The 15,325-nt window shown below is 41.3% G+C and overlaps 1 protein-coding gene across 1 annotated transcript; it reads right to left on the reverse strand.

The window, feature by feature from the left end:
* Positions 1–82: 82 nt before the first annotated feature.
* On the reverse strand, positions 83–8,334 carry tti2 (TELO2 interacting protein 2). Its single transcript, XM_056418729.1, has 10 exons — positions 8,248–8,334; positions 7,041–7,533; positions 5,959–6,149; positions 5,816–5,873; positions 4,918–5,046; positions 4,578–4,670; positions 4,063–4,256; positions 3,829–3,972; positions 422–581; positions 83–344 (listed from the first exon to the last, which is right to left on the reverse strand). The coding sequence occupies exons 1-10, from the start codon at positions 8,298–8,300 to the stop codon at positions 204–206; spliced, it is 1,656 nt and encodes a 551-aa protein (XP_056274704.1). The 5' UTR covers positions 8,301–8,334; the 3' UTR covers positions 83–203.
* Positions 8,335–15,325: the final 6,991 nt, after the last annotated feature.

The following is a 15,325-nucleotide window of genomic DNA, read 5'->3' on the forward strand; positions in this document are numbered from 1 at the left end:
TGAGTGTGTTACCGTATCAGTTATGATGTGAACTCCCAGCATGCATTTCTCTGGTGCATACACAGAGAGAAACAGACAGGTGCTGAATTAAAAAAAATGTTTAATAAGTTTTACCTTGTACAACATCAGATGGTAAACAGCCCATAATACACAGCCGTTACCTCGACAACCACATATTTTATACATAACTTGTGTGTCAGATCCTAATCCGCCGCTGGACATCGTCCCAGAGAAGTCTCCACTTCCTGTTTGTCTGGTCTCCGGCAGGAAGTAGAAGTCACTGTTGCTAGGCAGCTTAGCACCTCCGCGCTGCAGCAGCCGCTGTCCACCTGCTGGAGGACACGCTGAGAGACAGACAGGCAGACAGGTGAGTGTCTCCATTGGTGACAGCTGGTCCAGGTGAGACAGGTCAAACACTCACCTGCAGGTCTCCGTGACAACAGCCGTCCAGCAGCCTGAGACAGAGACACGTTTGGTTCATCATCGTCTGTCTCACGGAGACGCTGAGCTCAGCGTCTGAGGAGACGGCAACTAGCAACCTCAACAGGCATCGCAGCAACGCGTCAACGCGGCACGCTATCCTGAGAGACAGACAGTTGAGGTCAGAGGGGGATTCTGTTGAGTCCAAAGATTTAGAGGAACAGTGTCGTTAGTTCGTTATGAGTTATGTTATTCAGTGAATAAGAATAACTGCAGCAGCCAGGCTCAGAGCTCATAGAGCCTGGCTGCTGCAAGCCACAATATTCTTATTCTCTCTTCCACCACATACTTTGGAGCGCTACTCGTCCCACAGCATAACTCGCAAATGTGTCAAAATACATTAAAACGTGAGGCTTAATCAGAAATTGTGTGGAATAACTTTTCTAAGAGCTCAGACCAGCGCTTAGCCCCCAAAACGGCATTCACTTGAATGGGTTTTCGGAAGAGAAAACACGAAACAACCCTAATCTTTGTGACCGCAGGGACTCGCCATATGTTAAGGTATTGTTATTTAAAGTTTAAAACGTGTTGTGGCTGGATTTCTTCCTTTTTGGTCCATTCTGACTAATCTCTTAACCTGATGCATATACACTTGTATCTCTCTCCTATCCGACTGATGCTGAGACGCCACAGGAGACTCACACACTGGACCTCAGTACTCTAAACACCCACAGAACACAGAGAGTTTGGATCAGTCAGAGGTCAATTCACGTAGATATATTTGTAACCAACAGTTTCATAAATAAACCTGAGCTGGGTCCGGTATTAAAGACAACAACCTCCCTCCACATCTGTCTTTCCCAACTCCCGGAAAAACATATTGACTTATGCATTGAGTGTGATGTTATAATAATGTGCCGCCTCCGCCACCCTCCCTCATTACTTGTCCCTCAGTTTAACCCCTGTCCCAGTTCCTGCCAGTTCCTTTCAGGAATGTGGAGGTTCTTGTTGGTGTCTCTCCCCCCGTCACTCGGTTATCGTTATTTGGTCTGAGCCTCCTGGTCCTCGCTCTGCAGTCTCCTCTCTACCGGTTAATACTGGACCAGCACAAGGCCGCTGGGTCTATCTATGTCTGGCGTGCTTCAACCTCATCTCAGAGAGCGAGCTGTGTGTGCCCTCTCAGTCATCTTTGTAGATGTAATTTAAGCCTAATATAACCCAATAGAAAAGTTTAACACACGTTATATATATATACAGGACTGTCTCAGAAAATTAGAATATTGTGATAAAGTTCTTTATTTTCTGTAATGCAATTAAAAAAACAAAAATGTCATGCATTCTGGATTCATTACAAATCAACTGAAATATTGCAAGCCTTTTATTCTTTTAATATTGCTGATTATGGCTTGCAGCTTAAGAAAACTCTAAAATCCTATCTCATAAAATTTTAATATTTCCTCAGACCAAGTAAAAAAAAAGATTTATAACAGCTGAGTGTTTGTCAAGGCTCAGGAAACCCTTGCAGGTGTTTCGAGTTAATTAGACAATTCAAGTGATTTGTTTAATACCCTACTAGTATACTTTTTCATGATATTCTAATATTTAGAGATAGGATATTTGAGTTTTCTTAAGCTGTAAACCATAATCAGCAATAAATCAGAATAAAAGGCTTGCAATATTTCAGTTGATTTGTAATGAATCCAGAATGCATGACATTTTTGTTTTTTTAATTGCATTACAGAAAATAAAGAACTTCATCACAATATTCTAATTTTCTGAGACAGTCCTGTATATATACACACTACCGTTCAAAAGTTTGGGGTCACTTAGAAATGTCTTTATTTTTCAAAGAAAAGCACTGTTTTTTCAATAAAGATAACATTAATCAAAAATACACTCTCTACATTGTTAATGTGGTAAATTAATATTCAAGGTGGAAATGTCTGGTTTCTAATGAAATATCTCCAGAGGTGTATAGAGGCCCATTTCCATCAACTATCACTCCAGTGTTCTAATGGTACATTGTGTTTGCTAATCGCCTTAGAAGACTAATATCTGATTAGAAAACCCTTGTGCAATTATGTTAGCACAGCTGAAAACAGTTATGCTGGTGATATAAGCTATACAACTGGCCTTCCTTTGAGCTTGAAGAACAAAATTAATACTTCAAATATTAATCATTATTTCTAACCTTGTCAATGTCTTGACTATATTTTCTATTCAATTTTCAATTCATTTGATAAATAAAAGTGAGTTTTCATGGAAGACATGAAATTGTCTGGATGACCCCAAACTTTTGAACGGTAGTGTATATATGTATATATATGTTGCGGAACAACACAATTTGAAACATTTTAACCACCACAAACGTTAACAAAAGGATGGAGTTTATTGGATTAAACATTTCTTCATAGCTCGCATAGTTTCCACGGAATCTTTGTTTCCGGAAAGAGTTCGGGGCTGTTTCAGTTTGTAATGGGTGTGTATTGGACGGAATCTTCAGATCTAGAGGGGCAGAGCCAACTGCCAGAATGAGAGGGAGCAACCCAAAATCCTAGAAAAATAATAAAATATTTTGCCACAAGTCTGCCAATGTTCACTCTTTTTACACCATTTATGGATCAAAACGTAGGAAATGTTGTGCTCGATGGAATCCACAATGTTTCCCACATTTGTCTGGAGGAGCCTTAACGAGGGAGCAACTACTCCTCTCTGCTCTATCCGAGTCAATGATATTTTTGGAGCAACATTTTGTGTCTTGAAAAAAAGAAAAGCACTTTGTGAGCTGGACTAAGCTGTCATATCTAAACCCCAAAATACATTTAAGGACAATAAAATGTTCACAAAAGTCTTGACCCTCTCATAATGCCGACACTTTTGCGATCAGACTTATGGTTCGATGTGAAATTTCACATTAGCTAATCAGGGCAGCTCTAGTAACACAAAGCATGCCCTGTCACCACGGCAACATGTGAAACACATGCAGGCTGTGTGTGGCTGTGTGCACTTTAACAGAACCAAAGACACACACACACAGATTCTCATTTATAATACGTACTGGGGTCATCGGTGCGGAGGAGACATAGAGAAATGTGGGTGTGTCTCTGTGTCTACTGGTACACACAGAGGAAGGAAGGGAAGAAAGGAAGGAAGGGAGGCAAGGAAGGAAGGAAAGGAAGCCAGGCAAGGAAGGAAGGACCCCCTCACCCTGTGCTCTCTCTGTGTCTCTCCACTCCACCCCTCCCCTCCCCTACGCAGGCAGGCAGGAGCAAACTGACCTCATTTACACATCTCACTCGCGGTGACGTAATACATATGTATATAATGAACATCGATATAGACACCTCTCGGTAGTAGCCACAACACCTAAATCTCCTGCGAAACGTTCTCGTCTCTCTCTGTCCTCACCGGGGCCAGGCTGCTCTGGTTGTGATCTGCAGGACCTCCAGGACCTTGAGGCGACTCGTCTCTTCAGGTGGGTCTCTGACCTCCAGGTATCCCAGCACCACCAGCTCCACCTGCCGCAGGTGTCTGCAAACCGCCACGCCCATCCTGTCCAGGTGCACAAACCAAACGCACCCTGAAACGCTACTGCCGCACACTAACTCCAATCGCCTGTAGCGTGAATGAAGCGCTCCTTACCTGTCGATCAGCGGAGGAAGAGCGGAGGCGTAGACGCGTCTCAGCTCCATCTTCTGCTCCGCCTCCATGTGAGTCAGGACCAGACGCAGGACGGAATCATGGAGACAGCGCGTCCTGCGGGAAGACGAGGGGCTGAGAGACGAGGGGGGCCTCTCCAAGACCACCAACAGGTCCAAGAGACAGGACAGGACCGGCTAGACACACACAGAGAGAGAAATGAGCAAGCAGTGCAGCCCCAGGCCTCTGAGGTGAAGTCTTGGTTCTAACGACCTGGTTCTGTTGTCTCGCACAGAGCAGGGACTCCAACAACAGCTAGACCTCCTGGAGGACTACTGTCAGAACTGGGCCCTGGTAATAAATCTAAAGAAGACAAACATCATGATCTTCCAAAAAAGTCCAGATGTCAGGAACACAAACACCATTTTACTCCAGGAAGTACCACATAGAACTCACCATGAGTTACACCTATAATAAAAGAGCGAGTGTGTGTGTGTGTGTGTGTGTGTGTGTGTTACCTGGATGACAGCAGTTTCTGAGGTGTACAGGTGTTTGAATAAAGCCTGGTAGAGAACTTCTGCTCTGTTAAACTGACGCAGATCTGCAGCAGGCTGTGAACACACCAACATCATCATCATCATCATCATCATCATCACTATCACCATCATCAACAACTTAAGAGCTCTAATCATCATCACCATCATCATCAGCATGTGTTTTTTCCAAAAATGTTCTTGCAACACTTTTATTAAACTCATTAGCAGCAATTGGTGTGTGTGTGTGTGTGTCTGTATGTGTGTGTGGGTGTCTTTGTCTATGTGTGTGTGTCTATGTGTGTGTGTGTGTGTGTGTTCTCACCGTGTTGAGCACGATGTGGTGCAGGCAGCGAACTCCCAGGATGCAGTTCTCTGGTCTGTAGTGGTCGTTGAGGAGGAGGGAGGGGGGAAGGAGGCGGGACAGGTGAGGGGAGAGAGAGGGGCGAGTCACCTGCACACACACACACAAAGACGCACAAAAAGACACACACACAAAGACAATATGTAAGATGAAGTGTTTGTGACAGTAATGTTTCAACTGCAATTCAAATGCAGAACAGAGCTCTAACTTCAGAGCTCTAACTTCAGAGCTCTAACTTCAGAGCTTTAACTTAAGAGCTCTAACTTCAGAGCTTTAACTTAAGAGCTTTAACTTCAGAGCTATAACTTAAGAGCTTTAACTTAAGAGCTCTAACTTAAGAGCTTTAACTTCAGAGCTCTAACTTCAGAGCTTTAACTTAAGAGCTTTAACTTAAGAGCTTTAACTTAAGAGCTTTAACTTCAGAGCTATAACTTAAGAGCTTTAACTTAAGAGCTAAAACTTAAGAGCTTTAACTTAAGAGCTCTAACTTCAGAGCTTTAACTTAAGAGCTTTAACTTAAGAGCTTTAACTTAAGAGCTTTAACTTCAGAGCTATAACTTAAGAGCTTTAACTTAAGAGCTAAAACTTAAGAGCTTTAACTTAAGAGCTCTAACTTAAGAGCTATAACTTAAGAGCTCTAACTTAAGAGCTCTAACTTAAGAGCTCTACCTTAAGAGCTCTAACTTTAGAGCTCTAACTTTAGAGCTCTAACTTCAGAGCTCTAACTTCAGCGCTCTATCTTAAGAGCTCTAACTTAAGAGCTCTACCTTAAGAGCTCTAACTTAAGAGCTCTAACGTAAGAGCTTTAACTTAAGAGCTATAAATGAAATCATTACTGAAGGTCAAAGGTCATACTGACCTGCAGGAGCGTCCACGCAAACACCAACTTCACTGCTTCACAGCGGTGCCACGAGTCCCTGCAACACACAAACACACACACACACACACACCGTTAGTTACAGAATAAACTTCCTGTCGTTCTCTTCACATGAATCTTCTCACTTGGTCAGTTGAGGCTGCAGGACGTCCAGGATTCCTCCCAGAAGTTCTTTCCTCCTCCCCATCTCCTCTCCATCCCTCCTCCCATCCCCCATCAGGAGGTGGGAGGAGTCCCTCCAGCCCCCCACCCTCAGCAGCGCCTCCTGCAGGCTCTGAGCCGCCGCCCTGGAGGAGGAGCTAGTCCAGGCCTGATCCTGAACACATAGGAACAGATCATCGTTGAACATCTGATGTTTTAAAGATTCTGAACAAAATAAAATGAGTACAAAAAGTAATTTCCCTTTATTCTCCATCTTTAGGGCTCTATCTTAGGGCTCTACCTTATGGTTCTATCTTTATGGTTCTATCTTTATGGTTCTATCTTATGGTTCTATCTTTATGGTTCTATCTTAGGGCTCTATCTTATGGTTCTATCTTAGGGCTCTACCTTATGGTTCTATCTTTAGGGTTCTATCTTAGGGCTCTATCTTATGGTTCTATCTTAGGGCTCCATCTTTAGGGCTCTATCTTAGGGCTCTACCTTATGGTTCTATCTTTAGGGTTCTATCTTAGGGCTCTATCTTATGGTTCTATCTTAGGGCTCCATCTTTAGGGCTCTATCTTAGGGCTCTATCTTTGGGCTCCATCTTTAGGGCTCCATCTTTAGGGCTCTATCTTAGGGCTCTACCTTATGGTTCTATCTTTAGGGTTCTATCTTAGGGCTCTATCTTATGGTTCTATCTTAGGGCTCCATCTTTAGGGCTCTATCTTAGGGCTCTATCTTTGGGCTCCATCTTTAGGGCTCCATCTTTAGGGCTCTATCTTAGGGCTCTACCTTATGGTTCTATCTTTAGGGCTCTCTCTAAGGGGCTATATATTAGGGGCTCTATCTTTAGGGCTCTATCTTTAGGAATATAACTATTTATGGAGGTTTCATTATTAAGACAGTGAACAAACATATGTGATGATCTGTAAATTAAGGCTAATTAAGATGTTTAGGAGTGTTTACCAACGTCAACAAAGAGACGAGTGGACCAATGACCTGTCGGCTCATGTTAAACCAGTACGGAGTGCCTGGGACCAGTGGGCATCTGAAGGTGACTCGCCTGGAAGTGAGTGACTGCAAACACACACACAGGAGCAGCGACGGCCATCAGCAGACCGGTCCCGCAGCCTGCGTTCCCCAGAGTTCCTAGCAGCGCCGTGAGGGCGGAGGATACTGCTACGGCTCGGCTCGGGACACTCTGATAGGCCGAGGCCGGCAGAGAGCCGCAGTCATCCTCGCACAGTGGCAGAGATGCACAGCCAATCAGAGCGCTGATTAGGGCCCGGTACATCATCCAAAGCTCCGCCCACCCTTCCTCGTCCTGATTGGCTGAGAACAGCCAATGGGGATCTGCTGTTTGGAATAGCCGTTCCACACGGCCAATCAGAGAGCTTGATTCAGAGTCGGAGGACGCTCCAATCAGCTTCTCCTGCAACCGAGACAGGAGCTCTGTGATTGGAGGATAGGAGGGAGATGGGAGAGGCTTCTCTGAGGAGGAGGAGGAGGAGGAGGAGGAGAGATGAAGGTCACGAAGTAAAGATGGAAGCTCCATGCTGAAGTTGATGAAGAGAAGGAAGAAGGAAGAGAGAGAGATGAGTTATTGATCAGTTTCTGCTAAAAAACTCAGATAATGTACATTAATCTCAGCACACAAATATAAATCATTATAAAGTAGAGAAGGTCTCTCAGGAGGTGTCGAGTTTGTTTTTTCTTAGCTCCTCAACAACTCTCCTTCCCACGTGCCTTTCCTTGACCCTGTGACTCCGAGGTCAAGGAAAGGTGCTTAGGAAAAGTGCTTAGGAAAGGAATCGTTGGACTATTCAACCAGATTTATTCATCTCGTATTGTGTCCAACATTATAAATGCATCTACATATTCTACAAAGTGTCTGAAACAGACGAGATCCAGAAGGTGTGACTGGCCCTTTAAGAGGCGTCAGCAGCATGTAAACATGTATACCTGAGGGATGAGATGAGGACTAACAGACATGATACTTCAAGCTTCTGAAAAGCAACAATCAGCAGTTTGTTTCTGTTAATAAATAATAAATGTGAAACTTGTCTTCCAGACCCAACTAATCAATACATGGATCAATCAATCTAAGCGGCAGCTGACACACGTGACTATCATTTGTATCCGTAATAAGTTATTACAGACCGCAGATGGATGCATGACGTCACGTCTATGCTGTAGATGACGCAATAACGCGCCTTCGTCACAGACATCTAGTTACGTCATACTTTAATAATAAAGCTACGTAAACGGACCTGAGATCAGCTCTTTCCGTCCAGGAGGAGAAACGAACACAATCTAAAAACATGCGGAAGATTTTGCAAGAGGGACCGTGTGCTCGGAGAAAGCGCTCCGGGCGTGTACGAGCTCCGCGTGAACGGATCCTACTCCCCGGAAGTAGTCTTCTTCTTCTTCTTCTTCTTCTTCTTCTTCTTCTTCTTCTTCTTCTTCTTCTTCTTCTCTGAATTTCAGTTAATCTTTAAATGTAATTTATTACAAAAATTACGAACACAAAAAGTGAACATTTTATTTTATATATTTAAATGAGATATAACAAATGAAGAACAGATTGACTATAGTTATATATATATATATATATATATATATACATATATATATATATATATACACTACCGTTCAAAAGTTTGGGATCACTTAGAAATGTCCTTATTTTTCAAAGAAAAGCATTGTTTTTTTCAATGAAGATAACATTAAATCAATCAGAAATACACTCTATACATTGTTAATGTGGTAAATGACTATTCTAGGTGGAAACGTCTGGTTTCTAATGAAATATCTCCATAGGTGTATAGAGGCCCATTTCCAGCAACGATCACTCCAGTGTTCTAATGGTACATTGTGTCTGCTAATCGCCTTAGAAGACTAATGTCTGATTAGAAAACCCTTGTGCAATTATGTTAGCACAGCTGAAAACTGTTTTGCTGATGAGAAGCTATACAACTGGCCTTCCTTTGAGCTAGTTGATTATCTGGAGCATCACATTTGTGGGTTCGATAAGACTCTTAAAATGGCCAGAAAAAAAGAAGTTTCCTGTGAAACTCGCCAGTCTATTCTTGTTCTTAGAAATGAAGGCTATTCCATGCGAGAAATTGCAAAGAAACTGAAAATTTCCTACAGCGGTGTGTACTACTCCCTTCAGAGAACAGCACAAACGGGCTCTAACCAGAGCAGAAAGAGAAGTGGGAGGCCCCGGTGCACAACTCAGCAAGAAGACAAGTACATTAGAGTCTCTAGTTTGAGAAATAGACGGCTCACAGGTCCTCAACTGGCAGCTTCGTTAAATGGTACCCGCAAAACGCCAGTGTCAACGTCGACAGTGAAGAGGCGACTCCGGGATGCTGGCCTTCTAGGCAGAGTGGCAAAGAAAAGCCATATCTGAGACTGGCCAATAAAAGAAAAGATTGGTATGGGCAAAAGAACACAGGCATTGGACAGAGGAAGATTGGAAAAAGGTGTTATGGACAGATGAATCCAAGTTTGAGGTGTTTGGATCACACAGATGAACATTTGTGAGGCAGAACAGGTGAAAAGATGCTGGAAGAGTGCCTGACACCATCTGTCAAGCATGGTGGAGGTCATGTGATGGTCTGGGGCTGCTTTGGTGCTGGTAAAGTGGGAGATTTGTACCAGGTAATAGGGATTTTAAATAAGGAAGGCTATCACTCCATTTTGCAACGCCATGCCATACCCTGTGGGCAGCGCTTGATTGGAGCCAATTTCCTCCTCCAACAGGACAATGACCCAAAGCACACCTCCACATTGTGCAAGAACTATTGAGGGAAGAAGCAGGCAGCTGGTCTGCTGTCTGTAATGGAGTGGCCAGCACAGTCACCAGATCTCAACCCCATTGAGCTGTTGTGGGAGCAGCTTGACCGTATGGTCCGCAAGAAGAGCCCATCAAGCCAATCCAACTTGTGGCAGGTGCTTCAGGAAGCGTGGGGTGACATTTCAACAGATTACCTCAACAAATTAACAGCTAGAATGCCAAAGGTCTGCAATGCTGTAATTGCTGCAAAAGGAGCATTCTTTGACGAAAGCAAAGTTTGAAGAAAAAAATTAATACTTCAAATACAAATCATTATTTCTAACCTTGTCAATGTCTTGACTATATTTTCTATACATTTTGCAACTCATTTGATAATTAAAAGTGTGAGTTTTCATGGAAAACACGAAATTGTCTGGGTGATCCCAAACTTTTGAACGGTAGTGTATATATATATATATATATAAACCATAAGAATCAGTGTGACACAGTTGATGTGGTCTGAGGACCTTCATGCTCCTCAAAACACAAGATACACAAGTGGATTTGTTCTCAATTCAAAAGGAACAATTATGTCATTAAAATGAAAATAACCACAATGGAGAACTTCAAGAGGCTGAAGAGGAACAGATTGAGACATGAGATCAAAGACATCACACACACACACACACACACACAGTCAGAAGAGGTGCTGTGTTTATTGATATTTCAAAGCCAGAGGAAATGTTTTGAAGCTGCTGCAGAGGGTGTAATTATCACGATTGACCAGCAACACACACAGTCACACACACACACACACACACACATGTCTTGTGTAAACAGGTTCATAACAACGTTCATCAGTACAAAAAGGCTTGATCAGAATCAGAATCAGTTTTATTGGCCAAGTAAGTTTGCACAAACAAGGAATTTGACTAGGTAAAGTGTCTCTCAGTGCTTACACAAAATATACATTTCAACACAAAACAATACAGAACAAACAAAACAGTGTGTGAATTTAAATATAGAACTTTATTATAACAATAATAAAAAGGTATACAAATGTGAAATATTCAGAGAGCACTTTGTTTAGCTCCGTAGCAGTCCTTTAAGTTAAGTAATAATAGGATGAGGTTTAAGATCAGCTAAAGTGACGATAAGCTGATGGGTTAAGATCAGCTAATGTGAAAGTTAGCTCATGGTTTCAGATCAGTTAACGTGAAGGTTAGCTCGTGGTTTAATGTCACGTTAATAATATGTATTCGTAATATATATTCGTATTTTATGATTCTTTCACTTCCTGTTTACTTTCTCACAGAGCTTCAGTCCTGTCATCATTTTATGTGACAAAAAACCACCGGAAATTAAAAAGCAGATAAGAAGCACACACACACACACACATACACACAGAGACACACTCGCACACACTCACACACACAAACACACACACACACACACACTCACAGACACACATACACACATACACAGACATACACACACACACATACACACACATACACACACAGACATACACACACATACAGACACACACACAGTCACACGCACACACTTACAGACACACACAGACATACACACATATTTATATATATGAATATTTACATATATGTATACAGGACTGTCTCAGAAAATTAGAATATTGTGATGAAGTTCTTTATTTTCTGTAATGCAATTTAAAAAACAAAAATGTCATGCATTCTGGATTCATTACAAATCAACTGAAATATTGCAAGCCTTTTATTCTGATTTATTGCTGATTATGGCTTACAGCTTAAGAAAACTCAAATATCCTATCTCTAAATATTAGAATATCATGAAAAAGTATACTAGTAGGGTATTAAACAAATCACTTGAATTGTCTAATTAACTCGAAACACCTGCAAGGGTTTCCTGAGCCTTGACAAACACTCAGCTGTTATAAATCTTTTTTTTTACTTGGTCTGAGGAAATATTAAAATTTTATGAGATAGGATTTTAGAGTTTTCTTAAGCTGTAAGCCATAATCAGCAATATTAAAAGAATAAAAGGCTTGCAATATTTCAGTTGATTTGTAATGAATCCAGAATGCATGACATTTTTGTTTTTTTAATTGCATTACAGAAAATAAAGAACTTTATCACAATATTCTAATTTTCTGAGACAGTCCTGTATATATAAATATAGATGTATATATTCAATACACATCCATCTGTCAATCAGCTGCAGACATATGTCATATTGTTAAACTGAACACTAAACATAAACAAATCTAAATAAAACCTAAATAAACATATGAAATCAGTATTAAAATATATAAAATAAAAACATCACAAATAATATTTAGACATTTGATATCTGCTGTAGTAATTAATGACTGAAAGTCAACAATTAAGGACAATAAAAACAGATCAATACATGTATAGAAGAAATATACAATGAATCAATAAATAAAAAAAGAAATAGAGAAATGTGTTATTTACAGTTTTTTTCAATTGCTAAACGACGGTGGGCACAACTGCAGTGACATGTGCAAAACTCTAACTACAGTCTGCACTACCAACAGTCACCTGAGCTAAACAGTTCACATCACCTGCAAAACTCATTCCAAGCAACACAACTCTTAACACATGATTCAAAACACGCTCAGTGCAGCCAAACACTCTGCACAACCCTCACTGAGGTAACACACACTGTCACTCAGAACACACTGAGAGAATAGAATAGAATATACACTTTTATTAATCCCCAAGGGGAAATTAGTTCTCTGCATTTAACCCATCCTTAGTTATTAAGGAGCAGTGGGCTGCGGTGAAGCGCCCGGGATGCAACTGGGGGTTCAGTGCCTTGCTCAAGGACACTTCGACTTGCAACTAATGGGGAGAGCGGGGATCGAACCCACAACCCTGCGGTTGCAGGACGGCCCTCTTACCCCACTGAGCTAAAGCCGCCCCACACTGTCACTCAGAGCACACTGAGAGTAAAAACACGAGCATCAAACACCAATACAGAAAATACTAACTTTTCATCTTTACAGTTTGAACAATTTCAGTGACTTCAAACAAAGTAATATTTTCTTCAAAGAAAAGAGAGACATTCTTTCACATGATTTATTATTTTTTTTAGAACATAACAATTCTTTAAGGTAAATGAAAATTAGCAGTTTGCTTCAATAGTCTGTAGTAATTTACGGAATTACAGTAATGAGAAAAAAAAGGTAGAAACTAAAAGTATATACTGTAATTCGAACAAATAATTGAGGGGCTAATCCTGCCTCTAGCATCAGGCCACATGTTGTCATCAACATCACATCTCATGTTCTCTCTTGCCATGCACCTGGGGAAGAACCTTCTGGAGGGCCTTATCCATTCCTGGCAGTCCCCTGCTCTTGTGTCCTCACATCCGGCACGCATGGCTTCCAAAAGAGACATTTGGTCATGTGGGTGGTGACCAAACACTTTCCACCTCCAGGCAGAGATAAACGCCTCTATTGGGTTGAGGAAGGTGAATATGCAGGCAGGTACAAAACCATAAATCTGCGATGTGCTGCAAACCAATCTGTGACAGCTGCAGAGTGGTGAAAAGCAACGTTATCGCAAACTATGACAACAACTTGGGGGTTTCTTCCTGGCTCCCCCTGTTCTGCTGGCACTAGCTGAGCATAGAGCTGTTCTAGGAAAGCTATGAGCCTTTCTGTGTTGTATGGGCCAATGAGTGGTGTGTTGAGGAGCAAACCATCATTGGCCATTGCAGCACACATGGTGATATTTCCCCCCCTTTGGCCTGGAACCCCCACAGTGGCCCTTTGACCTATAACATTCCTTCCTCTGTGCCGTGTTTTGGCAAGGTTAAATCCAGCTTCATCGATAAATACAAATGAATGTGGTCTTTCCAGTGCTTCCACCCCCATTACTCTCTGAAAAACAGTAAGTGCACAGTTTTACTGTAGAAATGCTAGTGTTTTTTTTACTGTAAATATTTTTTCTAGCTGTGTATGTAACCTCAGACGTCTTACCTGGACATATTGGTATCTTTGCTCTTTTACCCGTTCACTGTTTCTCTCGAACGGTACAGTGTATAACTGTTTCATTGTAACCTGGTGTTTCTTTAGGACTCGAGCAATAGTTGTTGTGCTGACAGAATTAACATTTTCAAATATATCATTATCAGCCAGCACTCTATCTTTAATCTCCCACAGTTTTATTGCATTGTTGACAACAACCATGTCAACAAGAGCATTTTCCTGCGCATCTGAAAATATGTTTCCTCTTCCCCCTGTTGGGGGCAGCCTTTGGGTCCTGTTGTAAAAATATATTTTACAGTCAAACTTACTGTAATATATATCTGTGTAAATATTCTATAATTACAATACAAAATAGATTAATGTAATGTTTTCATTTACTGTAAGGATGTAACTCTCACCTGTTTGTATGATGGAAAATTCGCATTACAGATGCCACTGTGGATTTTTGCAGATGGGTTGCACCCTCAACCTGCCTCTCTCAATGAGAGACCATGGTTCACGACATGGTCTATAAGTGGAGCCCTTATTTCATCTGGAATAACAGCTCTTTGTCTTCCTCCACGCATCCCCCTCTCCCTGCCACCCTTCTCCCTCCACTAACCCGTCTTCCTTGTTCCATTTCCAAAATGAGTCTTTCTGAGCTCTACCTATATATACTGTAATATATATATATATGTGTGTGTGTTCACTAACAAGTCTAAAACAAGACACCTGCTTAGCCTTTCAGCTGAAATTGCAATCAGCAGTGTTTGAAAGGCACCAGGCTGAACTCTATTCCGTTTTGAATGTGTGCATGGTTCACAGTTTTGACAGCAGTGTGTTAGCATTTGAACAAAGTGCTGTAGATCCACAGTGTTGTGCAGGTTGTGGTTAAAGTCATGGGATAAGTGTGTAGAGATTCGAAAACTGTGTTCAAGCAATGAAAAACAAACTAGAGTTTGGTCCACATGAACTGCTGCTGTGCAGACTGTGGTTAGAGTTTTGCACATGTGACTCCAGTTGTGCCCGCTGTCGTTTAGCAAACGAAAAAAACTGTAATAATTCAATGATATATAAACATCATCTACAAATTCACACTGGGAAGAAGATTTATCAAATAATTAACTAACTTAAAAATATTATAAGAACAATTAAATATGTATAATATATGTATACATGTTAACAGACAAAACAACTAAGACATTAAAAAAAACTACAATATAAGAAAAAGTTCCACTAAATCTAAACTATTTAGTTTAAAAATAAATAAAAACATTAAAGCCAAATAATAATCCAGTCAAGTAAAACAGAGTCAAATGAACTCACTCGTTTTTTTTGAAGCATATTATATTTAAATTGTATGAAGATGAAATGAGTAAGATGTAAATAATCATTTCAGAGATGTGATGATAGACAGCTGGCTCCTACCTGGACGAGTGATGCTCTCATTGTGGCTCCTTCAGCTGGAGACGAGACTGTATACCTCACCGAGGGGCGTCAAGGAGAGAAGGTTCAAATCTTATCACACAGGTCTGTATACTCTGTGTGTGTGTGTGTGTGTGTGTGTGTGTGT

The sequence above is a fragment of the Pseudoliparis swirei genome, chromosome 7 (assembly GCF_029220125.1).
Source record: "Pseudoliparis swirei isolate HS2019 ecotype Mariana Trench chromosome 7, NWPU_hadal_v1, whole genome shotgun sequence".
Lineage (NCBI taxonomy): Eukaryota > Metazoa > Chordata > Actinopteri > Perciformes > Liparidae > Pseudoliparis > Pseudoliparis swirei.